The sequence below is a fragment of the Micropterus salmoides genome, unplaced genomic scaffold, assembly GCF_014851395.1.
Source record: "Micropterus salmoides isolate LMB-PRFRI ecotype aquatic unplaced genomic scaffold, ASM1485139v1 Ms_hic_scaffold_10, whole genome shotgun sequence".
NCBI lineage: Eukaryota > Metazoa > Chordata > Actinopteri > Centrarchiformes > Centrarchidae > Micropterus > Micropterus salmoides.
In genome coordinates, this window is record NW_024040041.1 from 4,089,558 (window position 1) to 4,113,057 (window position 23,500).

General features: G+C 40.3%; 1 protein-coding gene across 6 annotated transcripts in view; it reads left to right on the forward strand.

Annotated features, from left to right (window-relative positions):
• LOC119882063 (deleted in malignant brain tumors 1 protein-like) overlaps window positions 1-23,500 on the forward strand; it is a 227,202-nt gene that overhangs the window by 122,513 nt on the left and 81,189 nt on the right. For 5 of the 6 annotated variants that reach the window (XM_038692111.1, XM_038692081.1, XM_038692086.1 and 2 more), the window contains 2 exons: window positions 17,838-18,152; window positions 20,916-21,230. In XM_038692111.1, coding sequence (XP_038548039.1) covers window positions 17,838-18,152; window positions 20,916-21,230 — 630 coding nt within the window. The remainder of the gene's footprint in view (window positions 1-17,837; window positions 18,153-20,915; window positions 21,231-23,500) is intronic. The other variant, XM_038692092.1, reaches the window with a different exon arrangement.

The following is a 23,500-nucleotide window of genomic DNA, read 5'->3' on the forward strand; positions in this document are numbered from 1 at the left end:
CCTCTCCACTGTGTCCTCTTGGACAAATAGCATTAGATGGCAAGAGAGCTAGCGGTCCGCTGGATTTCAGGTGTAAGAAAGGGAATTTGTGAACAGATGATGGCGAGCTAGAGGAGGAAGAGAGCCACATGTATAATAATTGCTTTTGTGGAGGTTTTTTGCTTACCGCGGCTCCGTCTACAGAAGAACTGTAACAACAGCTGCTCTACAGAGTCGCATCAATTCCGACTTGAGTGTCCAGACACAATTCGCATTAAAAAATACCCAATCTGTATCGGATTTCGACCACATATGGAAGTGGACCAATTCTGAACTGGAAAAGATTCCATGTGACTTGACCTGTTCACACTGTCATAAAAAGATCTGACTCACATATGGGCAAAAAAAAATCAGATTTGGGTCACATTAGCCTGCAGTCTGAATGTAGCCTAAATGTTTGGTGTTTCTGTTCAGTCCCCGTACGGTCATTGTAGCGCGAGTACGCTCTGTCGTGTCATATGATGAGTGTTCTGCCTGTAGCTGTACTACCAGTTCTGGACTTGGATTTTGCCAGTTTCCATTACCTGAGAGTTTTGTTCATGCCTGGTGTTTTGGATTAAAATCCCCTGAACTGTATGTCTGCTCTCCAGTGTCGTGCATTTGGGCTCTCTACTGCTTTGCGTTCACCTCAAACCGTGACATAAATCCATGACATGAGTTGCTCTTCAGGATTAAATAATATAAATGTAATAAATAATAAAATAAAATAATAAATGTTTCAAATCAATACAACAATGGAATTATAAAAAACATGATGTGTGAGGTGGTAATGCACCTTTGTGACCTTCAAATAGGCCTACATGTAATTCATTCGCATTTACATTATACTATATAAAAGTTTATATTCTCTTAAGCCTATATCATTTTATATAGGGATCAACTACCAAGCGAATGATCAAATGGAAGTTAATGCCTTTTACCTTAACATGACTCATTATTATTTTGCAGATAATGCAAAGGCAGAGTACATTAATTTTAAATTAGGGTCAAAGGTCATGTTTGAGATCAAGATTTTTATGTAGAAAAATGACTATTATAAAACAATGATTTGCCGCATTTCCAATATTCTACCTACAACAAAACAACGTTAAATTAATTTTCTCAGTTCTAATGTGTTTTGCCTTTTTAGGCAAGGGCAAATAATCAATGTATGATCCAATTTGCTGCAACATGAGTCTGCATTAAAGAGTGTTTTTATATTTCAAATAGAGAGTGTGTTGGCAATGTGAAAATGGCTCATAATAACACAAACATAGAGAATGATCACAAACTCTACATTTGCATTCAGCTCTACGGAGCTTTTTAGCCTCTTTCAGCTCATTGTTTTGATTCAATGATTAGCTCTCATTAATAGAAAAGCAGTTTGATAAATCCACTGTGAGCTACCAGTCCCCCAGGTATGGCAGGCATGTGAAGATAGTGGCTAGCTGGTGAACATAATGGAGCATTTAGCAGCTAAAGAACCAGATGGATAAATGCTAATATTGCTCCATATGAGCTGGATATGTAAACAGGCTCTTCACTTTTGTCAACACATTTGTCATATCATCTTTATATCTCACATGTTGAAACAAAACATGTGAGATATAAAGTTGATATGGCATCAACTTGTTCTGCTGCCAACGAATCCATTAATAGAGTTGGAATCACATGAAGAGGTCCTAAACTGTGCACTGTTGTCCTGGAACCCTCCTGTCTAACACTTATGATGAAAAATCCATCCAACTCATGCTTTTCAATACACACCCCTCATGCATACACTGTGGGTGCATAATTCAATATTTAGATGCTAGGATAAACTTTTCTGATAAAAAAAAAGCACCATATGACAAACTGTGTCCTTTTATTTCTCTCACTTTTGCTGTCTGTGATGTGGAATACTGAAATGTATGTTCTTAGCTTTTTTGGGCCAGAAATGAAAGGGCCAAACACATTTTCAAATGCAATAAATTGTTGAAAAGGGGCATTTTGAAGAAGTGATACTCCTCATGACCCAATCTTTAAAGAGGGGAGGTTTGTGTTAATGATGAGTTTGTATTATTTGAACAGGAACCAGTCAATCTTCTATTTTTCATTTACTGGTTGGACTTTGAACTGCTAACCTTCTTTCTGCTATGTAGCAGAAAGAAGAAGTGTCACTGCATCTCATTGTCTATACCACCACTCCTGAGCCTGGACGCTTCTCTGTGTCTGTTGCGTTAAACAGGGTGTGGAAATTCACACATAGATGTCTTTTAGTGAGTAAAACATGTGCTGGCTGACAAACTGCTGTTACTGCTGTGTGGGCTGTACTACCAACACCCCTCATTATGTTAATGGAAGTAATGTGTATTATTAATTCACTATGTAAACCCCCAAAATGTATCTTAATCTTATTTGCAAGCTGTTTTCAGTTAAATAAAAAACATATACCCAAAGTGTTTGATATCATTGGATGCAACATTTCACAGCATATCAGACTCAGAAACAGCTTTATTGCCAAGTAGTTTTTACACATACAGGAATTTGATTCCCTCCAGGACCTGTACACCTCCAGCACTCTTGAGTCGAGCAGGAAAGATTATGGCTGACCCCTCACACTCCGGACACAAACTCTTTCAGCCACTCCCCTTCTGCAGGAGGCAGTGGTCCATCAGGACAAAAACCTCAGGCAACATGAACAGTTTCTGCCCATCTGCAGCTGGCCTCATTAACAAGGCCCGGGACCCCCACTGACACTGACTCTCATGCCCCCCTCCCTTTACAGTGAATACTGTAAATGTTTGCACAAGTCAATCCAATAAACTGCCATTTTGTTCATAATCACTATTATTCTTTGTATTTTTTAAATAATGTCAGTTATATTTATAATATATTGATGTTAAAGAGGTGGTATTTTGCTCATTTTCAGGTTCAAAATCTTATTTAGAGGTTGTACCAGAACAGGTTTATATGGTTTAATTTTCAAAAAACAGCATATTTTTGTCAAACTTCACATTGCTGCAGCTCCTCTTTTCACCCTGTGTTGAAGGCTTTGTTTTAGCTATGGAGAGATACATCTTGTCTCTAAATGATCTTTGTTGAGAGTTGCCACATGCTCATTCCTAGTTAAGGACTACTAGCCAATCAGAAGCAGAGAAAAGGCCGGTCAGAGAGAAGAGCTTCGATTCAGCTACAAGAGCCAGCCTGGCAACATGAACTGGAGCAAAAGTTTCAAAAGAGCAAAAGAGTGGTGAGTTCTTAATCTGTAACAAAAGTACTTTTCATCCATAAAGTTGGAACTGAGCTCTGTCTCTACATCACAGTAACAGCTTTATGTCCACTGACTGTGTGGAGGGTCTGGGTATCTCTGGATAATCGGTCATTTTTATCTCTCTCACTTTTGCTGTCTGTGGAAAAGTATGTTCTGAAGATTTTTAGGGCCAGAAAAGAAAGTGCCGCATACATTTTTAAGTCAATTGTATTAAATTGTTGAAAAGGGGCATTTTGAAGAAGTGATACTCCTCATGACCCAGTCTTTAAAGAGGGGAGATTTGTGTCAATGAGTTTGTATTAATTGAGCAGAAACCAGTCAGTCAATCATCTATTTTCCATTTACTGGGCTGTGAACTGCTAACCTTCTTTCTGCTATGTAGCAGAAAGAAGTGTCACTGCATCTCATTGTCTATACCACCCCTCCTGAGCCTGGACGCTTCTCTGTGTCTATTGCGATAAACAGGGTGTGGAAATTCACACATAGATGTCTTCTGGTGAGTAAAACATGTGCTGGCTGACAAACTGCTGTTACTGCTGTGTGGGCTGTACTACCAACACCCCTCATTATGTTAATGTTGGTAATGTGTATTATTAATTCACTATGTAAAGTAAAATGTATCTTAATCTTATTTGCAAGCTGTTTTCAGTTAAATAAAAAAACATATACCCAAAGTGTTTGATATCATTGGATGCAACATTTCACAGCATATCAGACTCAGAAACAGCTTTATTGCCAAGTACTTTTTACACATACAGGAATTTGATTTGGTGACAAGGTGTTTATTATAAATATTTGTACCACTAGCAAACAAAACAGATTTCAATTGAATCTCAGGAGAACAGTACTGTATGTAATTAAAAAGATGGATAATTTCAGATTATGTATCATATTTGCTACATGAGTTTCTGAGACCCCTGCATCACCAACATGATCAGTACTTTCATGAAAACCTGTAGTATGTGTTACAAGGGCAATGTTGTCATTTCTGCTGCAGCTGAGTAAGTTCAACCTGACAGCAAGAATGATGGTGCAAAAACGCCGTCACTGAGTCATCCTCACCTCCTCCATCACCAGCTGGTACACTGCTGCCACTGCCAGGGACAAGAGCAGACTGCAGTGTATCGTTCTCTCTGAGGAGAAGGTGATCTAGGTGCAATCTACCATCCCTTCAGGACCTGTACAGCCCACAGGTGAATACTGTAACTGACAGGGGACAGCATTCCAATAAACTGCCATTTTGTTCATAATCATTATTATTCTTTCTATTTTTTAAATGTTGTCAGTTATAATATATTTATGTTAAAGAGGTGGTATTATGCTTATTCAGGGGTTGTACCAGAACAGGTTTACAGAAGAGCTTCGATTCAGCTAACAGCCAGCCTGGCAACATGGACTGGAGCAAAAGTTTCAAAAGAGCAAAAGAGTGGTGAGTTCTTAATCTGTAACAAAAGTACTTTTCATCCATAAAGTTAGAACTGAGCTCTGTCTCTACATCACAGTAACAGCTTTATGTCCACTGACTGTGTGGAGGGTCTGGGTATAATCCGTAATTCGTTTGTAATTGAAATTTTTTTTGTTTCAAAACGAAAAACCAAATAACCGTTTTTGGTGTCAGAATCAAAAAGCAGAAAACCAATTAAACAGCCCCTTTTTCATTACTCCTTTTTGAACTAAGAATGAAGAATTTTATTTTATTTTTTTATATTTCATCTCCTAACATAGATTTTATAAGCAAGACAAAAAGTCTAAAATAACAAAATATAACATGACATAACTATAACTAAAGAACTATCACGTGACAAACAACAAAGGCATTATAGAAAAACATTCAAATCCTTACAGACTTCAACTGTTTTGACTGCTTTTTCATTCTTTAAACCAAATAAAGTATTAATGTAATGTTTAATTTCTATCTTAAAATGTGGTAATTGTAGTTTCTTCTTTGACCATTTGCACTTGTGAATATAAAACTTTCCATACAAAATAAAGAGGTTCAAAACATATCTTCTTTTACAATCAATATCATTCTTGTCATAAAGATATATAATGTTTCTTTTCCACAAAATAATAGTTGAACCAGTCTGTCTTAAAGAGATATTCAAAATCTAACCAAAATAATTTAGTGCAAACACAATCATAAAATAAATGGCAAATGGTTTCAGCTTCACCACTGCAAAACACAAACTTTTCCACAGCATCTTTCATGAACCTTGAGATCACTTGGTTCACAAAAATACATCAAATGTATAATTTTAAATGAGACTTCTCTAATTTTGTTGCTTACTAATATTCCAAACTGACTTCCATTTAATATTTTCTATTCTAGAATTCCAGAAAAGCTTGGCAGGAGGACTTGTGAAAATGATTGGAATATTTTTTGTGAAGCGTACATTGTTTAACATAAGGCTACCTTTAAGTTGTGGATGCAAGTTAAACATGCCACTTCCTTGTATTAATCTCAAAATACCAGGAGGTATTGCATCGAAAACAATAACGAATTCTTTAGGTGCAACTGGAAGAGAGCAAGAGTCCATTTTCATTTAGCAATTGTGTCACTAACATTATATCATTTTTAACCCAGCTATCAAAAGATAAAGTTTAATTCTTAAAACTAATATCTTTATTATTCCAAATTAAACATTTATGGGGTGAAAAGTTGTGTTTTAAATAATTAACGAGGACAATAATGCTTGTTTATGATAAATGGATAGAGCAACTGGGATTATTTATGTCAAAATTGCATTGCAAGAAGAATTCAACCTACTTTTTCAAAAATTAATTCTGGAATAAAGTACCATAGTTTGTGGTCTGGGTATCTCTGGATAATCTGTCATTTGTTTGTAATTCAGAAACGAAAATACTGTTTTTCTGTTCTGTTTTTTGCAGTTCATTTTATCGTTACTCATTTTTGAACAAAGAATGAAGAAAGTCTGTGAACTTCGGTATTTATAAACTAGTGTTGTAGTACTCGAGACCGGTCTTAAGGCCACTTTGATGGTCTCGGTCTCGTCTGGGACTCGACCGCATTTGTACTTGGTCTTGTCTCGGTCTTCGACATTGAGAGCTCGGGAAATTGCTTTTGCATTGTCTGATTTATTTGTTAACATCCTAACTTTGATTGGATGTAAAACATATTGCTTCAAATGCAACCAATAACCCTAATTAAAAATTTCTTGTTACCGTTAGTGACTATCACCCCTGTCTGTCGCGATGGTAAGCATGGAAAAGAAGTGTTGAATAAAGACGCTTACATTGATTTCAGCTCTTAGTGTTTGTATATGGGTGTTTCAATGGGAATATGGATCTTTCAGATCAATTTGAGAAGTACCTATGATCTTGATCCACATTTTATTGTGTGTCATGTAATGTGGGGAACTGGTCTTGGTCTTGACTCGGTCTCGCCCCTAAACGTCTTGGTCTTGTCTTGGTCTCTAAACTCTGGTCTTGGTCTTGACTTGGTCTTGATTTGGGCGGTCTTGCTACAACACTATTATAAAACCTTCAAAATAAAAAGTAGCGATGCATGTGTGATTAGCAAGCAAACTAAAATAACCTTTTTTCGTAAAACTAAACTAACACTGTGTGTGAAAAAACACTTTAGTTAACTGAAATAAAAATTTAAACTAGTAAAACAAAACCTCTGGCTGCCATTGGTGATCTGTAACTTCACCTAACTAATGTTATATGTAGCTTAGGATAGCAGTTAGCCTATTTATTTGTCTATTATTTAATTCATATTTTAGTTTCATAACATAGTCATAGGCCTTCTTGCTATGTGGGAGTTCAACCAGCAGAGGTCACTCTACCCCCTTCTGTGGCGCCAACAGGCAATAAGGGTTTGACCTTTTAACTTGTGTTTATATCAAAGAGAAGGCTGCACTGCTACCAGAGGAAGTTAATCACTGAGTTTGAAGGGTGTGCAGAACTTCACCTGCCTTCCAGCTTATCTTTCTATGGTGTTATTACTGTTGAAAACTCTCAACGTCTATTGTTACCCATTCAGTGTCAAAACAAATCTGTAAGTAGTATACTTTTTATATTCCTTTGTAATATTCTCCAGTGTAATATAATTATGTTAGTTAACTAGATTATATATTTTTAATGCAGCCTGAATAAATGCTGGTCTGTCAGGACAAAGCAGCACACCACTCCTTCCTCCAGCACCAGAAATGGGCCCTGTTGTCACTTTTGGATTTTTAGATCATGAAAGATGGTAAACCACACAGTGTAATTGTGGCTCTGCTTTTGTGCATAAGGATATTGAAATACATGGGTGACCTGAACTAGACACAGCTCCAACCTGTCCACCTTACCCGGGTCACCCACCTTTAGCACCAATCACCTGCACCCTCTTTACAGACAGCATCTCACATAATCTAATACTTGAGGCTTTCAGCTTTTAAAGAAGATAATTGCTTCAAAAGCATTTAAAAGTCTCATTCTTATTTTGTGCATTGGATGTATTTAAAGGAATCAGAGAGAAAACTTGAGTATTGGGGGGAAATTTGCTCATCCTGTCTATTTCTTGTAGGCTAAGTGTAATATGCGATGGATCGAGTTAATGTTCATGTTCATTTGGTGGGTTATGTGTTTGTTGCAGTTTGTTTTCAAAATTATAAATAGCACTGCCAGTGTGGATTTATCTTTATCCTTGCAGACATTTTGCAACATTAAGACAGTGTGAGGGATGTGTGTGGACAGATTGATTTAATGCTGCCTGTTGCTTGTTTTGAGGGACATGTTTGATATGTTAAGAGGAAGAGAACTCAGTCCTACTCTGAGTTTACCCAGTTGTATCAGATGGGAGAAAATGTCATTAGAAGTAGCTGTTGGTATTCTGTGATGTGACAGAGGGAATATCCAGAAGGTCTTTCTTCTGAATTAATGGCTTAATGTCCAAATAAAGCTTGGTGTCCATCTGACTGATGACCCCTCAGATTGTTAACTGGCAGTAAAGGCTGCTCTGGAGAAGAATGAACAATGTGCTCAGACTTCCTCGTCTGTTTAGGGGAGTTTGGCCACAGTCCCCAGTAAAAAGACAAACAAAAAAACTGATGGTTCTAGTTTGATAACAAGGCTAGCTGTTTAAATTTAAGTTGTACTAATCACTGAATTAGTTAGCCTGTGTGGTTATTTTCTTATTGTGATTGGTAGGCTTTTAGCCTAGTAATGTCACAATCTAGGGCCTTTCTCATTTCCCAAATTTGCATCTCCTCAACTCCTTGCTCCTCAACTCCTCGCATCTCGGGTGGGAAGGACTAAGACGGCGCGTCTTAGTCCTTCCCACCTGAGATGCGAGTTCAAGGAGTTGAGGAGAAGACGCGAGGAGGAGTCCTGTAAACAGTAGTAGTTCATTTCATTCCTCAGCTTGATGAGATGAGCATTTCATCATCTGTCCCTTAGTCCCAAAATGACACAGTAACATTTATCTCATATAGCCCCAGTTAAAACTGTCAGGACTCTACTGTTGGAATGACATGTGCAGACTACATGGGCACTATTATTAAAACATGAAACAGATCAGGTCTGAATGATCTGGTTGATATTACAGCCTAATAATTTGACTTTAGCAGCTGAGGGCTCTGTTTTGTCATGATTATAGCGGCTGAATTGGTGTGATGCGCGGATCAGCTCGGACATTAACTGAACTCACATAGGCCTATAAGCATAGGCTAAATCATCCACCCACCCCCCACCAACTAATTATTTTATCAGATTTAGAGACCAGCATCTGCATGGGCATTTTACCCCACCTCCACCGGCCCCTGTAGGCAGTTTCTTTCTTGTGTGTTATACTGATATAGCCTACTATGAGTGTTATCTTTAACAATTTGCTTTGATGATTAGATTATTTCTCTCATCAACTTTTATTATGGAGACAATTAAAGTCAGAGAGAGTCAGAAAATCATTCAGTAAGAAACATGTTTTACATAATTTATTGTCATGTGAGGCTGGTCGTTTAGTCCAAATAGACGACTATCAAACACAGTAGGCCTAAACAAGTTAGGAGTCGGAAAAGTCACTAAACTGCACTTAAGACTCTAATGAAGCAAGCAAAGGAAAATCTAGCCGATCTCAACCTGCATCTGATGAAAGCAGCTGGCGGCTCCGCGAGTAAAATCAGCTGATGAAAATATGAATGAAAGCTGCTGCGCAAAAAAAGTGTCCGATTGCTGTGACGGAACGCAGTGATCGATCAGTGACGAGGGATGTGACTCGCCTAGCCTTAGCATAAGCTAACTAGCTATTGAAAAGCCAAACGGCTAACAGACACCTCAGAAATCATACTGAACGAACTTGGTTGGTTACAGTCACGGGTTAATATTATAGTTCAATGTTTAGTTCTCACTAGTTTTAAAAATCGAAGCGAGAAAACTACTAAAAACTTTTAAAAACTATAAGCCAACCAACTGGACGTCGTTACTGTACGTGTGTACCGTATAAATAGCGGTGTCCTCACCGCTCAGCATCCGACCAACCCTTCAGCAGACGGCGGTGGAGTGGCAGGGCTCCATCGTAGAGGGCTCCGCCTGTGCTAATAGAACTAGGGTTACCATATGATAACCTTCGTTCTATCTCACACAGGCTCCGCCCTCTACTGGACTGGGTACAGTGGGTGGAGCCCGATGACAAGCCGCGACAAGCCACAGCTCACCTCACCAACACGATCGGCCACAGGTCACCAGCCACAGGCCCTAAGCTGCCTCCATCATAAGCGATGGGGCAGTGGGCCACCCCTCAGAAAGACCAAAAGGGATCTGACCCAGTCAGATCCAACACCTGAACTGTCCTGACCCCTTACAGGGACATCACAGTCAGTGTAAAATGTTTTCCCCAGGAACCGGTAGTCTATGGTAGACACCAGTCTCCTTCTTCACAGATCCTGAGCACAGATCTCAGGAGCACAGATCCTGAGAAGGAGCCTGACACATCCAAGAGGTAAAAACGCACAAATGGACATGGTGAAGACCACGATGCCGTTGTGCAAATCTCCTCAACGCCCACCCCATTGTAGAGGGCCGTTGACACAGCCACACCCAGTGTGGAGTAAGCCCAGACGACCGAGGGTGGGTCTTTCCCCGCCTGCACGTAGGCATGTGAGATACAGTCACAAACCCATCCGGGTAGGCGCTTCTTGGATAGAGCTTTTCGCAGATGACAGGCTGTCAGCATCATCGTCGATCAGCGGCGGCGGCTGGGATGACAGGGAGCGTGAAGCCGACTGAGGCGGTAGATCAGGGGCCGGAGCATCCTCCTCAGCAGGAAGGGGATCCGGGCCGGTGTCTTCCTCACTCTCCTCGCAGATGAGGGAGAGCTCACACTGCTGTCGCCGGATGGTAGGAATGGCACGGCAGTCAACACACGGTGGCGGTTGGTGGATGCCATCTCTGGCGTGGTCCCTGCCGAGGCATTCAAAGCAGAAGCGATGAGTGTCTACCCCGGCAATCAGACCAGGGCACGACGGGCAAAGGCGAGCTTCAAGGAGCGGCGACTCCATCCGTGGAGGTGAAGGTCAGTGGGCGGTTTGCCGTCTGAAGAAAAAAAGGATGCTGAGCAGTGAGGACACCGTTATTTATACGGTACGCACATACAGTAGCGACGTCCAATTGGTCGGCTACTTACAGTATGCAAAATTTCAGTGGGTGTGTGATAGGAGGAGAGGTAGTGCCCATAGAGTCCAGTAGAGGGCGGAGCCTGTGTGAGATAGAACTGGCCGTTACTGGGGCAGCTTGAAGGCATCTCAGGAGACAGGAAGAGATTGTTCGAGCCGTTTCGAACAGCACTCGATGCCTTCTGAGACAGCAGTTTGGCCCGTTTCGAACACAGCCAATGTCTCATGTCTCTACAAACATATTTCCTCGTCCCTTCTCTCCTGGCTTGGACACAAGGAAAAGACGTAAGTGAGGGAAACGTGGATGCAATTAAGAGACTTGAGAAGCACCCAACGTTTTAAGAATTGAGATGTCCTTCAAGATGGCATGAGTTGCCTTAAACGTCCAGTCTTTAAATGAGGTGGAGTCAGACCTGGGTGGATGATTTACTGCATTAGTTGAGGGTTGTATAGCCACTGCTGTTATGCCTGCCTGATCAACTGATTTGTGTCCTGATTTTAAATGTGTAATGTGTAAATTTGCTTGTTTTTGGGCTGTGTGAATTCCCTCAGCCCTTTTCCCGCTTTTTGTAGTGTTCTGCTAGATCAGGGGTCTCCGGTCAACAACCGGACCCTGTGAGGCTTCCATCCGGACCACAAAGCCTTTTGACACAACTAGGAAACGTATAATAGGCGTATTTATCTTTTCAGTTAAATTATTTTTAACAGGCAAAGCGAGGACAGCACTGTAAAAATGTATGGGTCATTTGATTGTCTCTGCTACCAAAACAGAAATATTAGCTACTTTTACATGAGTACTTTTGTCATTGTTTTTCTTTTTATGTGAGTAATTGTACTTTTTCATGAGTTTAGATTTTGTGTACTCTACCTGCCACTGGCCAGCGGCACCAGTACTAGGGCTGACATGAGACAGACAGCTGAGATGAGGGCAATATCAGAACAGAGTCAGAGCCAGCACAGTCCAAAGCACCAGTTTATGATAAGACTGATGATGATATGGCTTATTTAGTTATCTACTCAGGGGCTCAGCTGAAGTGATTACTTTAAGAGAGTTAGAGAGGTGTTTCTAGTTTTGAAAATGTATTTTAAAGGCTCGTTTAGTGATGTACTCTACTTGCATAAAATTCTCAAGAATGCAGGAATAAAGTTCTTTGTCTGGAAAGTGGACTGACCAGGGACAAACTCCTGGGCCACCTTTTGGCCTCTGTGACCATCCTTGACCTTAAAATCTTGTGTCCTGAGGTGTGTGTATGTGTCTCTGCTGTGTCCATAAACAGTTTAAAAGTAGTCAAAATGTTCACACTGTGTAGTTTACCATCTTTCATGATCTAAAATGTGTTTAAGTAGTTGAGAAATACAGTAAATGCCAACACCATATAGATGAGCTGAAAGTGGACAAAAGAAATAACAATTGTTGTGGTGTGGAGGCAGAGTGGACCCAAACGCAACACTTGCGAAGAACAGGCTTTATTGAAGGGGAAAAGGGGTTGAGGGAGTGCAGCTGGCTGGGCTCAGAGGCGGAGGGAGAGAGAGAGAGTACACGCAGGGGAGGAGACACGGAGGCAGGCAGAGTACAGGAAAACACAACACCAGGGGAAAACAGAATCACAAGCAAAAAAGGAGGAATAAACAGGACACTCACCGTCAGCTGGGCTGACACCACAACAACGATGGCTCTACTGAACATTAGGGCTCTTACTAATAAGACTTCTCATCTTATCTGTGAGGAAAAGTTAGACTTTATTTTCAGACAGAATCTTGGCTTTGCCCTGACAGTGCTAACCTTTTATCCGAAGCATCACCTCCTAATTACAACTTTATTTACACCAAATTTGGCCACAACCTAGATTTGGTAATGTCCAGAGGACTGACTATTACCATGGATAGAATTGTTGATACTAGACTATCAGATCACTATTGTTTGTTTTTTTAACACGACTGTCTTTTATCCGCCAAAAATCAATAACATTATTATTAAAAGACGTATCTTTAGTCCATCATCAGTTATTGACTTTCCAAAACACCTGCCCCCTACCCCTCTCTGCTGTATCCTCAGTACATGATTAAGTGAAGCATTTCAATCTGAACTAGACTCAGCCCTCAACTTTGTTGCCCCTCTGAAAACCAAGAAGAAATGATTATTCCTTGGAAGAATGAGCAAACATGTATTCTGAAGAGGGAGTGCTGTAGAGCAAAGTGAGTGTGAAGAAAGAGCAAGCTCACAGCCCATGGTGACATCTTCAACAGCTCTGTAGCAGTTTATAGCAAAGCTCTGCCTATTTCTCTGGTCTCATCAACGAAAACAGGAACAACCCAAAAGTATTGTTCTCTACAATCAATCATTGTTTTGGGTAAGATTCTGGAGAAGGTACTGCATAAACAATTAAATATGTTTACATACACAATACGATACACAATACATTTCAGTCTGGTTTCAGAAAGGGACAGAAACAGCACTTGGTTGTCAATGACCCCATGGTGAGCTCTGATTGTAAAAATGTTTCCATGCTTGTACTCCTTGATCTGACCGCTGCCTTTGATACAGTGGACCACAATATTCTTTTAGATCGTCTTGAGAACTGGGTTGGTATCTCTGGCACTGCCCTGTCATGGTTCCAAACCTATCTGACTGGCAGAAGTTATTTTGTCAGTCTTGCTTACCATATCTCAGTATCCTCTCAGGTATTCCACAAGGTTCCATTCTTGGTCCTCCACTGTTTTGTTTGGACATGTTACCACTTCTTAAACTAAATGAGGATAAGACAGAAATTCTTCTTCTACTAGAAGAGTGTTGTCAAAAATCTGGGTGTCCTTATTGACTCTGAGTTGGATTTTAAATCACATTTTAACAGCATTACAAAGGTTGCATTTTTTTATTTGAGAAACATTGCCAGAGTTAGACCCCACCATGAAGATGCTAAAAGGTTGTTACATGCTTTTGTTTTTGCACGGTTGGATTATTGTAATACCCTTTATTCTGGTATACCCCAAAAATATATTAATGGCTAAAACTAATTCAAAATGCTGCAGCAACACTAAAACCGTAATGAGAGCTTCTCTCCACTGGCTTCCTGTAGCATTTATAATTGATTTTAGAGAAGTTGTGTATTGTGTTTAGAGTTTCGAGAAAAAAAGGCATGCTTTCAAGAAATGTGTTTAAGCTATCGAGAAACACTGTGTACACAAAACAGAAACATCAGGAGGAGATAAAGCTGGCAGCGTTTTTGCGTCTTTGTGTTGATCAACAACAATCTCAGTATCCAGAAGTGATCGATGCTTCAGTGCTGCAGCTTTTGGTTGGACCTTCTGACCTATAAACACACACAAAAAAAACACCAGAAAGAGGAAGTGTTTCAGGAAGGGAAAGCTGTGTGAAAAGTTTTTGTGCACAGTGCACAGTTTTTAGTTCATCTGTGCTGGTACCGATAAATGACAGAGCAGCTGTCATGTCAGCTATGGGGAGTATACAGCAGAGAAACCTTCGCCATTTGGCCCTTGGTAAGACAGACTTTCCAAAATTTTATTTGAAAAGCAGTTTTTTTTGTGTAGCAGTGTTACTGTATTATAAAGAACAAAAGTCTCTTAAGGTCAATCTTTCTATTTAAAAACCTTCCTATCATTAAAATAAACAAGGGAATCTAAAACAGAAACAAGGCAAACTTTAATTCTGCACTTTTCAGTTTACTGAATGTAATGAGCCATGTCATTTCTTCTGTTCCACAGTCTTTTTCCTCCTGACCGCTTCTTCACCTGCTACAGGTCAGTTCATTCTCCTGTTTCATGCGTACAGTAATGTTAGTTTACATTTTACTTTGTCTTTAACAGTGTTTTGAGTAACACAAAACGTTACAAAAGTAACACAATTACAGTGATGTAGCCTATTGCTTTTTGCAGTAATATAACACATTACTAAAAAGGCAGGGTATAAACTACGGGGGAGCTTGGGTCCTCTAAATAAGATGGTAGCTCCCCTGATGGATCATGTGTAAATACATTTTGGTAACACTTTCTATGAAGGTCATATTGCTTTATGCATGTGTTTATAACACAATATAATGCGTCAATAAAACATTATAACAGTAGTTATAATCACTTTACAAACATTTTGCAATTTAGCACAAAAACTCAAATTACATCAAGGAACTCATTCTCAGGGTGGTGAAAGATCGCTCAAGAGAAGATTTGTTGCCAACCATATTACATCATGTAAGAAGAGGCTCAGATGTTGTCACAGATGAATGGCGAGCCTACGGACAAGCCCTAACAGATGCAGTGGATAATTGGCCCTGGGCCCGTATTTATCAAGATTCTCAGAATTACTCCTAAGAACACTGCTAAGAGTTAAGAGTAAAATAATTCTTGGCTCAAAGCTGTGCTTAAAAGTAAGTTATCAAGCATCATAGTCCTAATTTGAGGAAAGTGAAGGAGTAAATCTTAAGTGTCAGTCTCAGTGCTGATCCACAACACTTTGCTGTGCCGCAAACAGGATTTTGGATGATGATGAAGCCTAGGACCTATCACTGAAGAGATTTCCTTATTTAAGAATATTCTCAGATAAATTCACATTGAATGGTGAAATTCCTAAAAGGAGTTTATATTCAACACACATTTAACAATAAAGATTTTTCTAGAGAATACATTATGATATAAGCCTACACATTAATAAAGATTGTTATGACCTGGCTCAAAATGCCACAACAAAAGGGAGACACACCATGGGAGAAGTTTAACAAAATATGTTTATTAAACCACAATTAACCAAATTAAGGCTGGTGCCAAAGTAAAGATGAACAAGTATGGGGTATGTACATCAGTGGTTTCAGTCAGGTCAGGCTGATGGATGCATGGAAAATGTGTGTGAGGGTGTTGTAATGTGCAAAAAATAATAACTATCAACTAAAACAACATGTCCAGAAACCAAGGTGATGGTGGAACCTGTGGAGGGAAACAGATGGTAGCAAGTTAGCAGAGAGGTCCGTCCATCCGTCCGTCCTCAACCCAGCAACGACCTCCCCCTAAGAATGAGAATAAAATGTTAAATACACTACAGGGCAATTAGCCCAGAGTTACTGCAATCGGCTCTTCCTCTACAAGGAAGAGAGAGAGGCCGCACCCACACATGACCCCACAAGGCATCACAAGATAAAAAACTTTATCTTTATATGAGCGCCATCAATTGCACCTATTACTCCTGTGAAGCCGGCTATATCCATGAACTGTGTTTGCTTCTGTCAGATTACGAGGGGTGTTGTAGGGAAGTCGATGAAACGTGTGGCAATGTGTGGAGGTGTAGCGTAAGTGCCATAATTGTTTCTATTCGGCTTTTTGATGGTTGTGTCCAGCCAAAATCATCAGCATTGCTGCATTTTTCCTGACACAAAGAAACGAAGCGTCATCACGACCTTCAGTTTAACAGAAAATCCATTACAGCATAAAGTCAGTGGTGAGATGACGTCCCTCACCAACTCGCTGACAAGGATTATGCCAGCGCTGTCCGACCCCGTCTAATTTACTGTGTGTCGTCAAATAATTAAAAATAAGAAATTCTTCTCTCCTAAAATATTTGCGAATGAGAAGCTTGATAAATATGGGCCCTCTCAAAGTGCCATTTATGTCTTAAGTGCTGAGAATTCATGAAATGTACTCTACTTTTAAACTTAAGAATAAAAGCAAGTTATCAAATTTCTTAAAGCAAAGAATCACTCTAACTCTCCCAGTTATTTAGGACAGCTCGAGAGGTCTCTCAAGTGGTTGGGAGCTGGCAGTAGGTCTTGTGATGGCACTGTAGAGACAGAGACATGCTGAGAGGAGAGGAAGAATTCTGCCGACACGCAGTTAATAAGATGGGGTCGGACATGGGGTTTGCTTTTATTCTTAAGTTTAATAGTAGGAGTAAATTTCATGAATTCTCAGCACTTAAGACTAAAATGGCACTTTGAGAAGCTTGATACATACTGGCCCTGGGCCCGTATTTATCAATCTTCTCAGAATTACTCATAAGAACGCTGCTAAGAACTGACTTAAGAGTAAAAAAATTCTTGGCTCAAAGCTGTGCTTAAAAGTTAATTATCAAGCATCATAGTCCTAATTTGAGTGAAGTGGAGGACTAAATCTTAAGTGTCAGTCTTAATGCTGATTCACAACACTCTGCTGTGCTGCAGACAGGATTTTGGATGACGATGTAGCCAAGGCCAGCTATTTGCATGAACTGTGTTTGTGTCTGTCAGATTACAGGGGGTGTTGTTGGGAAATCGATGAAACGCGTGACTTGTATTATTAGTGTATTTATAACGAGGCAGAGTTGATTATAATGTACTATGGAACATGGTTGGAGATTCTCGGCGCACAGTTGTATAAACTGGTATTACTATTAGTTATAAAACATTAAATCAAAAGATCATAATACGTTATGAATTTTGCTGTAGCACCTAATGCATGTTTGTAAGTGATTACAACTGTTGTTATAATGTCTTATGGAAGCATTATATTGTGTTATAAATATATGCATAAGTCAATATAGTGATGACCTTCATAGAAAGTGTGGCATAGATTTCTATAGGCTGTGTTTTTGTGCTTTAACAAATTACTTTCATGATCAGAGAGGCTGCTGTCAGTGCATCCTGAGTGATCTTGTCGGGAGATTCAAGTAATCAGTGATGCTATGCTGCTGTACCTCATGCATAAATATGTGCACAGCGTCTTTCTTAATGGGGAGACAAACCCACATATGCAGGCACATCTTACTATGAGCATAATGCGCCCATTAAATAGCAGTGAAAGTAAGTCAAAAGTAATGTAAAGCATGACATTTCAGAGACAGTAATATTGTAATCTAACTAATTATTCTCAATTGACAGTAATTAGTCATCTATAATGTATTACATTTTGTAAATGACTTGTCTAACACTGGTCTTTAAAATATTCTATGTTATGTCTTACATTCTTTATAGATGGTCAGATCAGACTAGCTGGGTCCGGGTCTACTCGGTGCTCCGGAAGAGTTGAAATCTATTACAACAACACCTGGGGAACAGTCTGTGATGACAGCTGGGGCTCAAATGATGCTGAGGTGGTGTGCAGACAGCTGGACTGTGGTGCAGCACTGAGTGCCCCTCAGTCGGCCCATTTTGGTCAAGGAACCGGTCAAATCTGGCTTGATGATGTGGGCTGTTCAGGAAGTGAAAGGTCTCTAATTGAGTGTCGGCACGGAGGATTTGGGACACACAACTGTGGACATGGTGAGGACGCTGGTGTGGTCTGTTCAGGTGAGAAAACGTTTCAGATAAAGTATTTTGAATAAATGTATCCTTTTCTGTGTATTTTACCAGCTCTGTCACCGAGCCATTGTGGTGTGAAATGTAACACTGTTCAGATGCAGCACTATATGAGCTGCTAACCACAACCTGCAGAATGCTTTTAGAATTGAAGAGCAGAATAACAAGTGGGAAATGTTGCTCAATACAGTAAATGAAACTGTTGTAGTGAACAACAGTGTGGATTTGGGCATTTTATATTAAATAAATTTGGACTACTCAAAATTAAAATCTCTCTAGTGGGAAGAAAGGAGGGTTTTGATTATCAACCCTCTACAGACGGCTGCAGAGACCCCAAAAGAGGGGGGGTTGAAAGGTCGCTTTACCTAAGTGCTATTCCTGAGCAGCCTGATCGTAAAACTGGCACCTTTGATTCCGCAGCCTGATAACACGGTGCCTGACTGTTAAACTTACAAAAGGAACATTAACCAGCGATTAGCGTTTCCCTGAACAGCCTATCTGAACTCTCCTTAAAAGGGGGCAGGAAACCCTAAACTGCCCCCCACACATGTAACTGTGGCAACTGTCATTGCTCTGCGTTTCATTACCTCATCAAAGACATACTCTTTTTTCACGCCTAGGTGAGAAACTCCAGGATACCAGAGACACAGACCTGAACTCCCTTATGCAAACAAAGATTGAACGTGATAAGCCAGGTTATGCGAAAAGGGGACACAACTCCTGCCTTCTTGAGCTAAAACAATGTTTCATTATAAACTGTTCTCTTCAAATAATAGTCCTTGCTAAGTTAGTAGTGGCGCTGCCTCTATTAGAGTAGTTATGTCACCATGTTGTTGCTATCTATTGTTATTATTGCTGAAAAGAATCTAAATAAGTTACTTTTGCAGTGTTTTAATTTTCAGCAAGGTTAAAGACACTCCTTCATTTTATGCGTAACCAATGCTTGTTCACAATACTTTCTCACACAATTCCTTTAGAAATGATGATAAAGAAATATCATACTATACGCTATTAATTGCCAGCTTGAATTTAAGGCTGAATAACTAAATTTTCCAGCTCCTGAGAAGATTGTTTTGGGATTAATCTAAGCTGTCGTCATGTAACCTGAGCTCCTCCAAGTGGACGAAATAAGTATCACATGCCATCATTCTGAAATGCTAACCTTTTAAGGTCTAATTACTGACAATTGTTTTCCTGTTACCAAATGCTCAAACTTAGAATGGGACAACCGTTTGACCATTGAGGTTTGATTGTAGGAAAATATTTGATTATAATACGCGCAAATAGATTTTCTTTTCCTTTTTATAGACATATTAAAAGTTTAGAAAGACAGTCCCTCGGGAAACCGGAAACTGCCCGTCCTGCGGGAAACGAAGGACTTGTCTGGACGCCCCAGACAACAAAAGAGCGACACACAACGTTGTTCGCTCTCTCTTCCCCGCTGCTCTCTGGATGCTTCCCTCTTGTCTGCAGGCCTGTTTCCGGGCTCTTCAACGGCGCTTCTGCACGCGCCTGGCGTGCCCCTCTCCCGGCAACGCCCTAAGAATTCAACCAGCGCAACAAAGTCTTTGTTTCGCTTGAAGCTACACACGCGAAATGCCGCGACATCGAATTTTCCCTCGTTTAACTTTAACTTTATTTTCTGTCTTTTGTTTTGTTCGATCAGTCCGTTAAGTTACACTAGTTTAATTCAAGAACAACCTTTTAAGCTTTATTCGTCGAGCTAACTTCACCGAGTTCAGACCCAGCCACGTGGTCCCACCAGCATAACAAAGGACGACTTAATCATGACCCGAGACAGGGTTGGGAAGGCCCCCACTGCAAGTTTCTTCTATAAGCCACCTAGAGACGGACCCCTGGAGAAATTCCCTGGCAGAGAAAGTGACTGGCCGACAGCTTCAAGCTGTCCTAAACGAGAACGCACGGACTCTGCCAGTGTGAGGCCGTTTACTAGCAACCCGGCTGGAAGAAACACAAGCAGTAAGACCAAAACCCTACATTCTGTGATCAGTGACGTCCAATAGTTGCTAATCCATTCATCTTTAGTACAGCATATGTATTCATTAAATCCCTAGACAAATTGAACCCAGTTATCATCTAATTGCATTCATTAGTTGCCGTATGAGTCAAATCCTCCCACAATCAAACCTCCATTCTCATTGTTTAGCCATTGTTTATTTCTCTGATGTATTTAACCACGTTTTTATTTCACCTTGGTTAGTTAATAAATTCACTGTAACCAAGGAATTGTGTGTATTGCCTACTTCTAAGTCCCTGCCAAGAGAATTTACCCTTTTAGATATGAGACTGACTGATTGATTTAAGATAATTGAGCGATTATTAACTAACTGATCACTGGTGAATAATTGTATATTTATTAAAAGCTACCTAGAGGTCCGGAGGCTCTAGGTTAATAACAACTCCGGTGGTGCCCCTGCGAAACGAGAGCTTTTTATGGATTAATATGTTCTGAATATTAAAATTTATAATTGGGTATTAATTATCATAAATGTATTAAAATTCATATGTAGTTTAGGCATGCTACACTGTAATGTAGGTGATGAAGTTCATCAGGTGTTTGATCTACTGTGAAAAGTGTTTTATATTTCTCACAGTCTGTATGGGTGATGCAAAGTATAATGAATCATAACCTTTGTCAGATTTGTCTTACAATAAAGATTTCTGTCATGACTAAATGACAAACAAACACATTTTCTATCAAGCACTGATTTGACTTCTGTGTTCTGAGACTAGGTGTTCCGATCAGACTAGCTGGGTCCGGGTCTACTCGGTGCTCTGGAAGAGTTGAAATCTATCACAACAACACCTGGGGAACAGTCTGTGATGACAGCTGGGACTTAAATGATGCTGAGGTGGTGTGCAGGGAGCTGGGCTGTGGTGCAGCACTGAGTGTCACTCAGTCGGCCCGATTTGGTGAAGGAACCGGTCAAATCTGGCTTGATGAGGTGGCCTGTTCAGGAAGTGAAAGGTCTCTGACTCACTGTCTTAATGGAAGTTTTGGGACACACAACTGTGGACATGGTGAGGATGCTGGAGTGATTTGTTCAGGTGAGAAAGATTTTGTAATAATTTCCCTTATATGTAGCTATTAGAAGAAGAAGATATAAGGGAAACTCAAAGTTTTCACTGTCACTCTTCACTTTATGAACAATCTGTATGAATTTTGAACATTTTGGACAAAAACACAAATTTTATCAAGGAACCCATTCTCAGTGTGGGGAAACGCTGTTTTGTTAATTGTTAGTATTACACACAGGTCTGAAATATACACACATGAACAAACAGGACCTATAGGGACAACACATGGAGAGATGTCAGAGCCAGACGGCTGGTTCAGGGGCTTCCTCAAGGCCACCTTCGGCAGTGCCCAGGAGGTGAACATGCACCTCTCCAGCTACCAGTCCACACTCCATATCTATAGTCTGAGCTGGACTCGAACCGGCAATCCTCTAGTTTTACTTTCATAAGTAAAGCAGTAATACCACCATTACTTCTACTAATACTAACAACAACAGTAGCCTAATTGGCAGTAAAACCTTGCCTTGTCTGAGACTGTATTTTACAAAAACCCTCTGTTCATTTTTCAGAGCTTATTTCTCTTTTGCTGACTTTTTGCCCCCTCTGGTTTGGGATTAAAAGAAAGGGGCACAGTGTTGTGATTCACTGTATAACAAATAAAGTTGTTTGGGTCCTGCTGCCTTCAGGACATTTAGGAATCGGGGACGTTCTGATGCAAACGTTCCTACACCTCACATTATAGTGACCCATACACATCAGCAGAAATGCACTACAAGAGAGACCAAAGTGAACGAAAATAAATAGAGGTTCCTTGTGGCTGTAATGTTCATCATACAGAGAAACAAACTGTCTGACAAAGTGAAGTCACTTGGTTTATCAGGAAAAATCAGGAAGTCTCACCTGATGAGGTTCACAAATACACCACATTGCATGGGGGAGACATATCAGTCTGAACCACATGTCAACCTGCTGATAATGCTGGAGGGAATGTCAGGCTGTCAGGTTATCCTCTGGGAACCATGACCGTCAAAACAGTTTCCAGTCCTTGTTGCAGATGTGGAGCTGTTTTACTGTTTGCATTTAATCTGCTCTATTGAATTAAACCTAATTACACTAAATGAATATACAGGTGCTGGTCATATAATTAGAATATCATCAAAAAGTTTATTTATTTCAGTAATTCCATTCAAAAAGTGTTCATTCCTTTTAATTTTGATTATTATAACTGACAACTAATGAAAACCCCAAAATCAGTATCTCAGAAAATTAGAATATTGTGAAAAGTTTCAATATTGAAGATACCTGGTGCCACACTCTAATCAGCTAATGAACTCAAAACACCTGCAAAGGCCTTTAAATGGTCTCTCAGTCTAGTTCTGTAGGCTACACAATCATGGGGAAGACTGCTGACTTGACAGCTGTCCATTGACCATTGACACCTTGCACAAGGAAGGCAAGACACAAAAGGTCATTGCTAAAGAGGCTGGCTGTTCACAGAGCTCTGTGTCCAAGCACATTAATAGAGAGGCGAAGGGAAGGAAAAGATGTGGTAGAAAAAAGTGTACAAGCAAAAGGGATAACCGCACCCTGGAGAGGATTGTGAAACAAAACCCATTCAAAAATATGGGGGAGATTCACAAAGAGTGGACTGCAGCTGGAGTCAGTGCTTCAAGAACCACCACGCACAGACATATGCAAGACATGGGTTTCAGCTGTTGCATTCCTTGTGTCAAGCCACTCTTGAACAAGACACAGCGTCAGAAGCATCTCACCTGGGCTAAAGACAAAAAGGACTGGACTGCTGCTGAGTGGTCCAAAGTTATGTTCTCTGATGAAAGTAAATTTTGCATTTCCTTTTGAAATCAAGGTCCCAGAGTCTGGAGGAAGAGGAGAGGCACAGAATCCACGTTGCTTGAAGTCCAGTGTAAAGTTTCCACAGTCAGTGATGGTTTGGGGTGCCATGTCATCTGCTGGTGTTGGTCCACTGTGTTTTCTGAGGTCCAAGGTCAACGCAGCCGTCTACCAGGAAGTTTTAGAGCACTTCATGCTTCCTGCTGCTGACCAACTTTATGGAGATGCAGATTTAATTTTCCAACAGGACTTGGCACCTGCACACAGTGCCAAAGCAACCAGGACCTGGTTTTAAGGACCATGGTATCCCTGTTCTTAATTGGCCAGCAAACTGGCCTGACCTTAACCCTATAGAAAATCTATGGGGTATTGTGAAGAGGAAGATGCGATACGCCAGACCCAACAATGCAGAAGAGCTGAAGGCCACTATCAGAGCAACCTGGGTTCTC